Source organism: Condylostylus longicornis, unplaced genomic scaffold (assembly GCF_029603195.1).
Source record: "Condylostylus longicornis isolate FDR11 unplaced genomic scaffold, ASM2960319v2 ptg000036l, whole genome shotgun sequence".
NCBI lineage: Eukaryota > Metazoa > Arthropoda > Insecta > Diptera > Dolichopodidae > Condylostylus > Condylostylus longicornis.
Genome location: NW_026578005.1, coordinates 471,803 through 486,242, shown reverse-complemented (window position 1 = coordinate 486,242; position 14,440 = coordinate 471,803). Strand labels below are relative to the sequence as shown.

The 14,440-nt window shown below is 25.8% G+C and overlaps 1 protein-coding gene across 1 annotated transcript in view; it reads right to left on the bottom strand.

The window, feature by feature from the left end:
- The window catches only part of LOC129608814 (zinc finger BED domain-containing protein 5-like), a 53,047-nt gene that overhangs the window by 25,494 nt on the left and 13,113 nt on the right, over positions 1 to 14,440 (bottom strand). The window contains exons 3-5 of the mRNA XM_055520551.1: positions 8,040 to 8,741; positions 7,744 to 7,964; positions 6,870 to 7,356 (exon numbers count right to left, since the gene is read on the bottom strand). Coding sequence (XP_055376526.1) covers positions 6,870 to 7,356; positions 7,744 to 7,964; positions 8,040 to 8,741 — 1,410 coding nt within the window. The remainder of the gene's footprint in view (positions 1 to 6,869; positions 7,357 to 7,743; positions 7,965 to 8,039; positions 8,742 to 14,440) is intronic.

Below are 14,440 nucleotides of genomic sequence, written 5' to 3'. Positions count from 1 at the left end.
ATTTCATAAAAAAAAAATTTTATACTATAGGTTAATTTTTTATACAAATAAATACATTATTCAGCTGTAACAAAAAAAAAAACAGAGAGAGAAAAAAAAATAAAGTTGGGTCAAACCAACGGTTTGTATTGTAGCACTTTTCCCTTCAACAAGTGAAAATTCTGCTTTTAAATACAGTCTATGTATACCTATCAAACTATTAAAATTATTTTCATTCATATACAAAACTATTTCTAGAATTGCATATATTTAGGATGACGCATATATGCAGTGTTTGAAATAAAGCAAAAATTAATATAAAAAGGGGTTAACATAATGCTCGATTTTAAGGGTTAATTGTGTGAGTTAAGAGAAATAATTATATTTTTTAATTTCATGGAATTTACCGTTAGCTTTTTGCGTTTATAAAAATTTGGAAAAGCTTGCGGTTTTGGAAATATAAGGTGTCAAAAATTCAAATTTTACAAATTTCAAGAGGTGATAACTTGAGAGGGGGTGGAGATGGAAAAAAATTTTCTTCTAACGAAATGAACTATTTGTTAATGTCTAAAAGCTCCTAAAATTTCAAGCTTCTACAGGCTGGGGTCTAGAAGAAAAATGACATCAAAAATTTGGAAAAAAAGGACTTTAGATAACGGTAAATTTGAACGGCCATTTTGTTTTTCTAAAGTTTAACTATAGTATATCACGCTAGGGGAAGCAAGCCACTGCCTTTCTGCGTTTGCAAAATTTCAAAAATGCTTATGGTTTCATTGCAACAAATATTTAAAAAAGGCCATTTTTAGAGTTTTGGGGGGGTATAACTTCTAGAGGGGGGGAGATAGGTAAAAATTTTGTTCTACGGAAATAAGTTTCTTGTAAAGATCTATGTACGTATGAAGTTTCAGCTTTCTATCTTAAAGGGTGTAGAAGTTTTGTAAACAAAAAAAGTGTCCACGGACGGACGGACGGACGGACGGACGGACGGACGGACGGACGGACGGACGGACGGACGGACGGACGGACAGAGTGAAACTAATAAGCACTTTTTTCAAAAAATTTTTTGGAAAAGTGCTAATAAGTTATGACATTAAAATGCTAAAGAAAATGTTAATAAAGGCATAAAACAAATTTTGGAACCTGAGACACGATTTTATATTTTAATGTGTACGAAATATTATTGGTATATTAAGGAAGGTTATTCATAAAATTTAATTGCTTTAATTTAAAATATTGCTAAGAAAAGATTTTTTATTGTTTAAAAAATTTAAATCTTTGAATTTATTGAGAATTCATGTAATTAATCCATTTAATGGATAATATTTTATTATTTTAATTTATTTGATATACTTTAATTACATAACATGGAGGAAGATAATATTTTTACATCATACTATATTATAGGAAAAGACTGTGAATATGAATATTTTTTTTAATTCACTATTGTGATGATAATTAGTATTGTTGCCTTGAATATTGACGCATAATTATTAAAATAATTAAAATAATATATAAAATTGATTGTGTTAAAGAGTTATCTGGTTACAACTAAGTCAAACTTATTAGTTAACAGCTAATTGTTATGGTAATACAAAATTTAAATTATTTACAGTTTTATTTATAATCTAAGTGAAAATATCGTTAACACTAATTCAAAAATTATGAATAAAAGTATATAAAAAGCCGGAAAATACTGTAATAGATTTGGATCAAATCCATGGTTTACAAAGTAGCAAATTCTAAAATGAAAATATTTCTTTTTTTTTTTTTAAAAAACTGGTTTTAGTATAACTTAATATTATCATTTTTTTATAAATTTATAAATTTCTTACATAAGTCATAATTACATATTGCATAACTTCAGGATGAGAAAAAAGCTACTCGAAGCTATAAATTGTTAGAATTATGCGGATGGATATTCGAACAAGTTTAATTATAAATATATTGTATATTAAATATGTTTTGTGAAAAGAGACTAAATACATTTTTTCCTCTGATTTTCTAGAAAATGTTCCAAAGAAATTTAAACTTTGGAGCTAATTCATTCGAAACGGGTTTTTCGGGAATACTAGGTTTAGTTTTCCAGTTATATATAGAATATAATAGAATTAGCAAGACCTGCTTTTATTCTACTTCCTATAATTTGCTGTGAAAGAGTTTTTATAATGTTACTTCACTTAAAATTATAACTAAATAGATAAAATATGCTTAACAAAATATTTCGATGTTTATTTAATTTATTATTACACAGTAAATGGAAAAGTTTTTTTATTCGGGTAGAGCGTGAAAACCGAAAAAAATTAAAATGTGTAAACATTATTTCAAATTTTTAAAATATTAAGTCAAGACTCAATTTTTTGAAATAAATGTAATAAATAAAATAAATATAATGTATATACATAGCAATATGATTAACACAATTATTTTATTAGTTTCGGTTCGTCCGTCTGATGCATTTGTTTACAAAACTTCTATACCCTTTAAGATTGAAACTGATATTTCATACACGCAAGTAGATGTTTACTAGAAAGTTGTTTCTGTAGAAGAAAGTTTTTATCTATCTCCTTCCGCTAAAAGTCATACCCACTAAAAATGCTAAAAATGCCATCTTTCAACTACTTATTGTATTAGAAACACAAATATTTTTAAAATTTTGTTAACACAAAAAAGTAGTAAAGGTGTTCTTCTACCGCGATATGGTATAGTCAAGCATTACAATAACAAAATAACCATTGAATCTAGTAATTACCTAACCCTGATTTTTTTTGCAAATTTTTGATATATTTTTTCTTTTAGACGGTAGCTTGTAGAAGCCTGAATTTATCATCTTTTAAAAACATGTTAATAACTAAAATATTACATTAGAAGAAAAAAGTGTTTTCCCACGTACATTACCTTCCATCCCCTCCGGTATATTCAATCATTTTGTTAACATTACCGTAGAAATTTCTTTCATCCTAAATATATGCAATAATTTAATATTCCATATTTTGGTATATGAATGAAAGTAATTTAAATAATTCTAGTAAATTGTTTATCAAGCACATAAAAACAGTATTTTTAATTGTCCAAGGAAAAAATGCTACTATACAAACCATTGATTTGATCCGAATTTATAATAATATTAATTTTTAAAGAACTCTTCCTCATTTAATATGTATATGTGTATATTATGTGTATAAAAATATAACATCGATTAAAGAATGCAATAAAAATATTTTAAATATTTTATTTCTTAATAAATTGAAAAAATAATCATTAAAATTCAATGTATTCAAATTCCACGTTATGCATGCAAGCCACATGCATATTATTGTTGGATTATTTTGATTTATTAAGTATGTTGAAATTCATATACAGTTTCATAATGCTGGAAACATGAAAAACAAGTTACATATATTTATACATTAAATGTGTAAATCAACTGAAATGGGTTGCCAAAATTTATGCTTCTAAAAAGTTTGTTTACGTAAAGATTACAAAATTTGGAAGTATCAACTGTTTAAAACACGTCCATCAAGTTGGAAGCAGTTTTATAATGGACGCAAGAAATTTTTATTTACTATTTTTGTTGAAAGCAATTTCAAATGATATAATATGAAAAGAATTACCGAAATTTATTTGTACTATTTAAAAATAATCACATTTTTTTCATAGTAAGACACGAGTGAATGAAGATGTTTACAATTTTTACGAAAATGAGTTTGTTGTATAAATAGAGGTTTTGTATGTTAACCTTTGATATGCAAAAACCGGTTTTTAAAAACAAATGACTCATTTTAACAGATACCTTATCTTGAAAGGGTGTTATGTCACACTTTTGAATTATTTTGCTTTGAAAGAAGATTAATGTACTGGAAACTTCAAAAACTAGTTGACACCTTACATTCACTCTTGTCTTCAATTGTGTCGTACAAAACAAAAATCCTTTCCAAGCATAAAAACTTACAATTTATCCTGAAGCTAACAGGAACAATATTGTATTTTCCTATTTCCATTTGTCCTTTCCCAGAATAAAATATTTCAATATGTATATCGGAATCAGTTGCTTTGGTATGTTAATTATTTTTAATTAAAGATTTTTAATTAATGTTAAACAATTTTTTATTTTTTAGTACTTCAATTTAATTTTTATATTTTTTGAATTTGTCTTTTTTTTGTTCTGAAATAATCATGTAAAAGGTTATGACCAGAATATCAATATAAAAATATAAAAATTGTATATAATATGTAAAATTAAGTATTCTAGAAAATTCCATTTTATTTACATACCCTTATATAAAATTTTGTGAATCGAAATTTGAAAAGCTTCCATAGTTACGGTGAATATTTTAAAATAATGCTACACTTATTGTTGTTTGACAATAATTTGTAATTTAATCTCAGCAGCGGTAGATTTGAAGGACAGGCAACTTGTGTTATACTTGTTTAAATTCCATTGGTATTTCGTATATAGCTTGGCTCAAATTTGAATAAATTTTTAAGGTGTTAAATTATATGTAGCGAGAATTTTTTCTATGCCATAATTATAAAATAACTAAATTGGTACAAATTAAATATTTAAAAAAAATCCTCTTTATTGAAAAATGTGCTAAAACAACAACATAAAAATAATTGCAAGTAAAACGTAAAAAACAAAAAAAAAACTAAAGGACTCAATATTGTAATTTTTTAATTAATCGGAAATCCAAATGATTGCTATTTTTATTTTCGATTTTTTTGTATTTATTCGGGATAAAACCGATATAAAGCGATATATGTGAAAATTTTTTTTATATATTACACAATTTGTAGAAATTGCATTATAAGGTTTAATTCTGAAACATGTGAAATTAAAATAATTGTTCGAATATCCTACTCGTGCCCATAATGAAAAAAAAAATTTATATTGTTATAATCTTTTACAATTGCAATATTTGATTGAATAAAAATTCTTGGTAAAAAAATCTTTTCTTTTTTTTCATTTTTAGAAATATAATTTCGTTGATCAAATTTTTATGTAATGTAGTGAATCTTGTTACGAAATCCAAAAATGATTTTTAAGTATGACAATTTCTATTTTTGTCAAAAGACAGATTTTAAAGGTTGCAGTTTTTGAAATGTTTAATCTAATTTATAAAATATTTGTGTGTTTAAAATTTTTAGGCTTAAACCATGGCTGATTATTTGAAAAAACTGCTGGAAAAACTACTCTCCCGCCTTTTAAATCTATTAGAAGAAGAGTTCGGTGGTGTTGAATGAAGATTAAAAATTTTTAAATTATTATAATTAACATATTGATTATATAAGTCCCAATAACTTTTGAGACGTAGGTAAATTATTCCGGAAACATTACAGGAATTTTTGGTGAGAATATTATGTTTATTCAGTAAGTATATTTCTTTATTTGCGTATCCACTACTGGCTGTTAGCATGTTGAAATAGTGTTACAAAATATAATACTCAATCTCAATATATAATATGCTGGAATGTACAAAAGATATATTTATGTGATGTTCCTAATTATTTTCGCAAACTGCGCCCTGTCTAATGTGTTATGCACCAAATTACGGAATGTTCCGATTCCCATTCAATTCCGCATGTTTCTGAGCCAAGACATCTTCTTTCTGTCTCCCTTCAATTTTCCCCTGAATAATTAGCTAAGGAAGTTCTATCTGCATATCTATCCAAATCCAAATCTATTTGCATTCGGTTTAAAAACGCTGAGTAGGTAATGTGATATACCCAAGATATTTTTAACATACGCCTATAGTACCACATCTGAAAAGCTTCCAATCTATTCAGGTGTTTTATCTTCAAGGTCCAAGCCTCTGCACCATACAAGAGAACAGACCAGATTTAAAATTTCAAAAAGCGTAAGCGTAAATAATTATACATTTTTCGTATATTATGTTCTAACTATCTTTCAATATATCACCACATCACAACAAATTTAGTATGTATATATTTATATTTATTATTATTAAAATTATTATTGCTTTTCACAATTATTAATAAATTTAGCACTTCACACAAAAGTCACACTTTATACAATAATTATTAAAATTATATTTTAATTAACATTTTTGAAATGACAAGATTTTTCTTTAATACAAAAAAAAAAAATTTTAAATTAGGAATAGATTATTCAGTTTTTTGTTGTATATTTTTGTACACATGTATATAAATTGCTCATATGTACATATGCAATAAATTTCAATGCATACTTGGGTCCTTTAATATATAAAATGTGTTTAATATCCTTTTTTATAAATCGAGTTAGCTATTTGAATAATTTTTATTTTCATAATAAATTCAAATTGAATGTAGGGGACATTTAAAATAAAATCAAAATAATTATTATAATCTTGAACACAATAAATAAAATATTCAAAAAAAAAAAATATAAAATAAAAAATAAAGTATTATAAAATAGAATTATCCAAAATATTTCTAAAAGAATATTATTTCAAATTTATTATAATATGATTAAATAATAATAAAAAAAAAGAGAATTATTTAAAACTTATTAAAATATTTTCAGTAAAATTTTCATCTTTTCGAGGTTCAACATTTATGCACATACATACCTACATATCTACATACGTGCATACTTTATATAATTTGATAAAATTTTGTAGAAGTTATTTTTTATGATTTATTCATATCCTAGTCCAGGGATGGCAAATAGGGTTTGATCAAAGTGCCAAAATTTGGGGAAATTTATTGTCACACTTTTTCCCGTGCCAGCACAGTACCAAGTACAGGTATGGTTAGGTAAATACAATATTATGACAAGTTGTAATAATATTTATTTATACATATTATAGTTCAAGGTATAAAAATTAATAAATACAGATAGAAAAAATATTAATTTAATTTTTTATCAGAAACTTTTTGTTTCATATTACTTGCAAGAGTTTTTATGTCGGGCTGGTACATTGTTGACTGCAGAGTAATACATGCTGCCGAATCTTCCTCTGTTAATCTGTTTCTAGTCTTTGAATGTACATGATTCAAAACGGAAAAAAGACTTTCGCAAGAGTAAGTGGAAGAGAAAATCGTTAACAACGAGATTGCTAATTTTTTGACAGAATAAAAGGTATCTGGCATACTATTCCAAGCTTCTAAAATTTTACTTTCCATGAAACATTCTGATTCCACATTTTGGGATTGATGGCTTTCTAAATCTTCAACAAGCTTCCGCATATTCACAAATTTATTTACCCAAATTGGTTTGGATTGCAGATCAATAATTTGCATTTCTAAATTATCTAATCGCATCCAATTAAGGAGGTTATTGTCACAATCTTGCATATCAAATAAATCTGGGTAATTAATAATTTTTAAAATATTTTCGATCCTTTTAAAATCGAGAAATCTTTGTGCAAACTGTTGCTTAATAGAAACAAGAATATTTGTAAATTCATAGGTGAAATTCCAATTAGTTTTTTCAAAAATGTGTATTTCATCAAAAAAAACTTTTAGTTTTCGGAAATATTCAAATTTTCCAGATTCGATATCTCTAATGAAAATATCTAGTTTAACTTCAAACCCCTTTATAAGTCCAAACATAACTTCAATCGTCTTTCCACGCCCTTGCAATTTTTTATTTAGAGAGTTTAAATGTAATGTTAAATCAGTGGAAAACATTAATTTTGTTAGCCATTCTATGTCATCAAGTTCTTTAAAATCGACCCTATTGTTTTCACGCAAAAACAGACGTATTTCATCCAAGCAGCTCACAAATCTTTCTAACGATATGGCCCGGCTCAGCCAACGCACGTTATTGCACATTAATTTAAATTGTCTTTTGTGCATATCACGTGCAACAATAAAGTTTATAATTTTATTAACTTTTTCTGAAACTTCTTTTAAATCGCTAGTACCTACTTTTGCACAAAGCATTTGCTGGTGAATGATGCAATGAAATCTTATAATCGGATGTCCAACATGTTCTTGAAATAAATTAACAAACCCTGTTGCCGGACCAGTCATATTAGGTGCTCCATCCGTTGTAATAGAAACAATTTTTTTTAAATTGAGATTAAGGCTTTTTAATTCATTAACAACAACTTCACAAATATCTGCACCTCTTGTTCTTTCCGGTATATTTGCTAATTTCAACAGCTCCTCGCGTATTTCATTCCCTTTTGAATAACGTGCAAAAATTTCTAATCGGGCAGACGAGTTTATGTCAGTTGTTTCATCCAAACAAATTGAGAAGAAATCGCAACTATTAATATCGGTTTGAAGTTGTTCGGAAATATTAATGCTCATTTTTAAAATTATTTGTTTAAGAGTATTTCTACTCATCTGTAATTCTTGTATTCTTTGGAGAATTTTTTCCTTATTATTGAAATCTTGGAACAAACTGGAAGCAGCTTTTAACATAAGTGTTTTTATAAACGTTCCGTCAGAAAATGGTTTCGAGTGTTTAGCAATCAAATAAGAAATTTCAAAACTCGCTTCTGTTATATTATTAGGAGTTTTCACAAATCTTGAAAACAAATTTGATTGTTTTTCAACATCTTTTAATCGTTGTAATATTAATTCTCTTCTTTCGGCAATATTTTTTTCAGAAATTTCCCTGTGATTAGTTTCAAAATGTCGTTTAATAGAAGATGTTCGACATACAATAACTTCGGAACACAGACCACAACTACTCTTATCTCCATGTTTAATAAAGCCGTAATCAATTGTCCAAGATGGTAAAAAACTGCGAACATCCTGTAGTTTTTGTTTTTTTATTGGTGACATGTTAATGGGGTAAATAATTAAATCTAAAATTACACGATAAAAATTATATATATTTAAATAATGTTTATTTGTTAAATTAGTTCATTACCGAAATCAAGTTTACAGCTGTAAAAATATTTAGCATTAGAAATTGGTCGATGTTTTTCATTCACTTTCTATTAGAAGTATTTTCAATTAAAAATAACGGTAAAAAACTAAACACGACACGTGTTGTGTAAACTCAGAAAAACAATTATGACATTCACTCTTGCTAACTTCGCTCCAAATGAAATATGGATAATTTTTCATACCCTAAAAACCACAACTTTTTTGTTTTAAAAAGAAAACTTCAAAGTTTACTATGTTTTTTCTTTTTTGAAATTTTGAATACTCAATGCATTTTCAAAGCGGTTTGAATTTTTTTTCGTTTTCAATTTTTTTTCAATACTTTACTTAGTGAAGCGAAAAAAAAACAAAAATAAAAAGAATATAACATTTGAATATGTTTGGTTTTGAATATTTGTCATTTCGCTATTAGGAAATTATCATTTTTAGGAAATTTTTCATTCAATAAATTTTTCAACGAGTTTTTAGATTTTTTATTAGAAAAAAAATCTATATAAAAATTTGTCGAGGCACAACTATAACGTGCCATCAAATTTTTTTTCCGTGCCAAGTTTGGCACGCGTGCCCTTTAATTGCCATCCATGTCCTAGTCATATAGGCTATATGTAGTTTTTAGAATAAAATAATTTGGGAATGCCATGATAATTATTAAAAATATTTGTGTTAGAAAATTATAATAATATTTAAAAAAAAAATCCTTTTTATTTAATTAATATAATATAGGGGTTTTTTATAACGGCATGCCATTTATTTTCATTTGAATTGATAATTTTTTTTTCCTATAATATTCTTTAGAATGCTAATATAAATGCACGTTTGGTTTCCTCTGTACACACATTTGTATGTACATATATATATGCCAATGTTTAATAAATTTACAAATATACTGTATGGTTTTAATTTTTTTGTTTTTATTTTTTTAATTTTTATTAATGTATTTACATATATCACACAATTATAAAAATATGAAAAGAATTTTTAAAAAAATTAGCATAATTATTTTTTTTTTTAATCAATTTTAATAGTAGTAGTTTCTGTAACTATACTATAGTTAGTAATTGTATGTGAACTTTAGATTAGAGTGTTCCAATCTCAAGTTGATAATCTTATATGAACTAGGTTACAAATTAAAATGGAGTAAATAATTTTTAGCTTAGAATCGCTCTTTTCTTTTTAAATTTCCGAAAATTTAAATAATATCTTTTTATTAGAATATGAGAAAAAGTTTAGATATGAGAACAATTTTCTAGGAATGGTAAAAAAAATTTGCATTTAAAATATTTATAAATATTATCTTCATTGATATTTTTAATTAGAAGATAATGAAATGACAAAACTATGACTAACTCTTGTTTAATAAATCTTAAGATTTTGAAAAATTTTCAATAATTTCTGGTCAAATGCATATAATCCAAATGAATTTTAAAGTTTTAAATAATAAAAATAATTTATTGTATTTTATTTAATTTTAATTTTCAAAATTTATTTAACAAGCTGAAAAAAAATATACTTAAATAGCTGAAATAAATAATGTATAAGAGATTTTGTTAATACAATAATAAATCGCCATACATATAGTAAAAATTGGGCTGTAAAAGTGGTCGTAAATAAAAATGTTACGAATGAATTTTGCTCATAAATATTTTCGAAATTATCAACAATATAGTGTAATTGATATCTGTAGCCCAGTTAAGTAATATGAACTGCATAATATTGTCTTTGTTAGAATTATCAAAAATATATTGCACATCTGTCATGTTGCTATTTTGTAGTACTGCGCTTATGAAAACCTGTTCATTACAAGAGGCAAAAATAGTTTTATATTTAAAAAAAAATTATAAAAATTTCGACTGTAATACCCTGTTGGATACATTCATGTAAATTTTAACATACATACACACTACATAATATAGTTATTATGTACATATATTTTAATTTCAAATATAGTGCATACAAACCATAATTTATGATGAAGGAAAAGGTATAGGAATAGAGAGTAGGTGAATATTATGTAAGGAATATTGAATTTCAATTTCAGGTAAAATTATTATCATTATTTCCATCTAAAATAAAAATAGAAGAATGTAAAAAAAAAAAACAAATAAAAAATAAGGACTTTTATGTTGCCTCTTTAGTGCTTTTTTTGTTTTGTTTTTTGCTATTTTCAAATAAAAATGTACACTTTTTCTTTCTCAACTTTTTTAATTCAATTCTTTTGAATGTCGCATTAATGGAATATTTATGTTACCCTAGCATTACATCTCTCATTAATATTCATATTGCACCATTAATGCAACACAATTTTCTTATGCAAAAAGCATTTTTTTTTTCTATTTTATTTGATTTGTTTTTGTTATTTTCTTATTATTATTTTTTATGTTTGGTTCTTTATTTCTATATTTTCTTCATCTATTTAATATACTCTTTTTTCTGTTATATGGTTGTAACCCTTGTGTATTGAACCATATATTAATGTTATACAAACATACACACACACTCATTTATATACTTATATACAAACGCATAATGTAATATTAATATAATAATGTATACGAATGCGAGTGTATATGTTCATTAATAGGATATTCTGTTGGGACATAATACAAGTCAGGTTAATTACATTTCAAGGTAGTAGAAAAATAGTATAACATCATAATATTATGTTTAAAACGGACTGACTCTCATACACTGTAAAAGTAAAATATACTACGAAAAAAAAAAAAAAACAAAAAAAAAATTAAAATGTAGGTTCAGTTTGTTAAAGGAAAACAGAAAAATAAGCGGTGCAAAAAAGAAAAACGAACAATAAAAAATTTTTTTTATTAAAATGAAAAAAAAAAAAATATTCCGCTATTTTTTTTTTTTTTTTACTTTTATAACAATATTTAGCATGGCAACGGTTCTTATTTGTTTTTACTTTTTTTTTTCTTTTTTGTAACACAGTATTTATTTTCATTTCTATCTTATTCGTTTTCATAACGAATTTGCCTTTCGCCTGCTCTAATAAACACTACGACCTTATGGTGAATTTTAAAATGCATAGGTGTAACTTGAAATTCCTTCTGTTAGTTACACGGCAATTTTTTTTTTCACGTCTTTCCTGATGTATGGAAATATTAAAACAAAACAAAAACAACAAAGCACAACCGGGGGGAGAAAAAAAAAAATAGGGAACACAGAAATATGAAAAACCGGTTTTCCTTTTGTATTTTCATCCAACAATTTCCCGTTTGTTTTTCACTTAACCGTATATTAATGCACATAATAGATCCTATACATACATACATATATGCATTATGCACATATTATATTCACAAAAAAAAAAAAGAAAAAATAACAATGAAAGAAAATATGAGAAGGACCAGCGTTTATTTTCAGAGTTTATATAGAATAATAATATCATACTACGAGTATATAGAAAAAAAAGCAAAAAAAAAGAAAAAATACTCTTAAGTATAAAAGAAAAATCACATTTTGTTAAAAGAATTTAAATTTAAAATAGCGTGACCCACGCATATAACCGATGAACGACACAATAAAACTTTAAACAGCTAATAAGCTACAAGATAGCAACAATAATGTATATAACATTAATATGCAACATTGTCGTGATACGCTCAAATACACCATACGTTATTTGTATAAAACCATAAGGTATAGATAGTTATAACGTTTCTTTAAGTACTCGTATATGTACATATGGATATGATTTTCGCATGATGTAAAAATTTTCTGAATTATTTCAATGCGTGTATATAAATTATAGTGTTTGCGGAGAGGGGAATGGATGAAGACGAAGAAAATTAGAACAAAGTTACTCCCTAACTAACAAATATGTATACAATGTTGACTAAAATAATTTTCCAACAATAACAATGGAATTTATAATTTCTATTAAGCTATTACATGCGCTTATTAAGTACATAAGAACTCAATTCAAATAAATTTAAGTATATTTTATACTTATTTTAATCTTTATAAATGTCTTCATACATTATTATTATACTTGGACGTTAAAAAGTAAAAATTTTAATGTTAAAATACTAAGAAAACTTTTATTGAATAAAATCTATTCTAATGTTTTATATTCGGATGACGAGCTTATGTGTGTCAGCGGAAAATCCCGTAAAAAACGTATGTTACTTTAAATTGATTCTTTAATTTACTATTTGAAATAAATAGCTGCTACTTTTGCAAGGTCTTAAATTTTCATTGAAAAGCTTAACTCGAAACTCGAACTCGAAAAAGAATAATTCAAACATCAAATTTTCACAAGTTGTTTATTTTCTCCGAATAACGGCTGTTAATGTAATTGGACCAATTCGGAAAAAAGGTTCGAATACCTGCCATACAACTCAGAGATGTTATTTAAAATTATTGAAAAATTAATCGAAATATTAATTTCAAATTTTGTAAGGGTATACGCTCAATTAAATTCTATATATATATTCTGAAAATTTTTAATGAAGTGGCTGCATTGGTTCGAAATTTATTAAATTTATTAAATATTTAGAAAAATAATAAAGTCAGTTTCATGAAACTTGATTGTTGTGTGTCCAATTACAGGTTGTGTGTCCAATTACAGGTTGTGTGTCCAATTATAGGACAAATGTATCTCTGAAGTTTCTATAGAACGGTTTCAAAGGTGCGATAGAATTGTTACACAATAATGAAAGTTAATTTTAAATATTACAAAAACAAATTTTTAAACTCTGGTTTTTAACAAGCAGCTTTCGGGCAACGAAACTGCCGATGGGCTGGCACGTTGGGGATCTGGGGCTGACTGGGCCTTCTTTCGCCGTGAGGGCCAGGCTTGCCTGCATGCAACGGGGATATTATAGTTGGGAGCGTGGGGAGGCTACAATAAGTCAAGAATGGCTGCGGTGGCTTTGGGGGGTTACTCCTGTCCCACTCGGTTCCCTTAAAATCTACAATCTACAATCTAGCAAGCAGCTTTTATACCGACTGAAGCGGTTTTACTTACTTATTAATAAGATTATATGCTTTTAAGAGAAAAGTTTTCTGAATCTCAAATAAATCTTATTGTTTATGAAATTTATTTAAGAAACGATTAAGTTGAAGCCACTACCATTGTAATCAATGAAATATTGTAAAATCAATATAACACACCTACTGAAGTTATTATGTTCCGAGACTTAGAAATATAAACAATACATAATTAAATTTAAAATTGAAACATTATTTCAAAAAAAAAATGTTATCCTTATATTTACATTTTTATGATAAAATAATATTTTAATATTTTATTTTTTATGAACTCATAAATCACATAAAAATTACTGATCAGTTATAAAAAATTTACTTTTTGTTTTTGTCCTTTTCTGCTCCTTTTGAAAATAATTCGTCCTAAACTAACAGAAATTTTGAAATAGAATATCCTATAAAATGTAAACAAGAGTAGGCACAAAATTTAATTTACATAAAAAGTTATTGACTTTAACTTTATATATAATAATGACAAAGGTGTATTTTTCCCATATTTTCTCTCCTTCTTCGTTCTTCTTAGGTTTTTTTTTTTTGATCAAATTTATTATAAATACAATCTGAGTATAATACTTAGATATCTCAATCAACATTCAACAAATATTTCTGATTC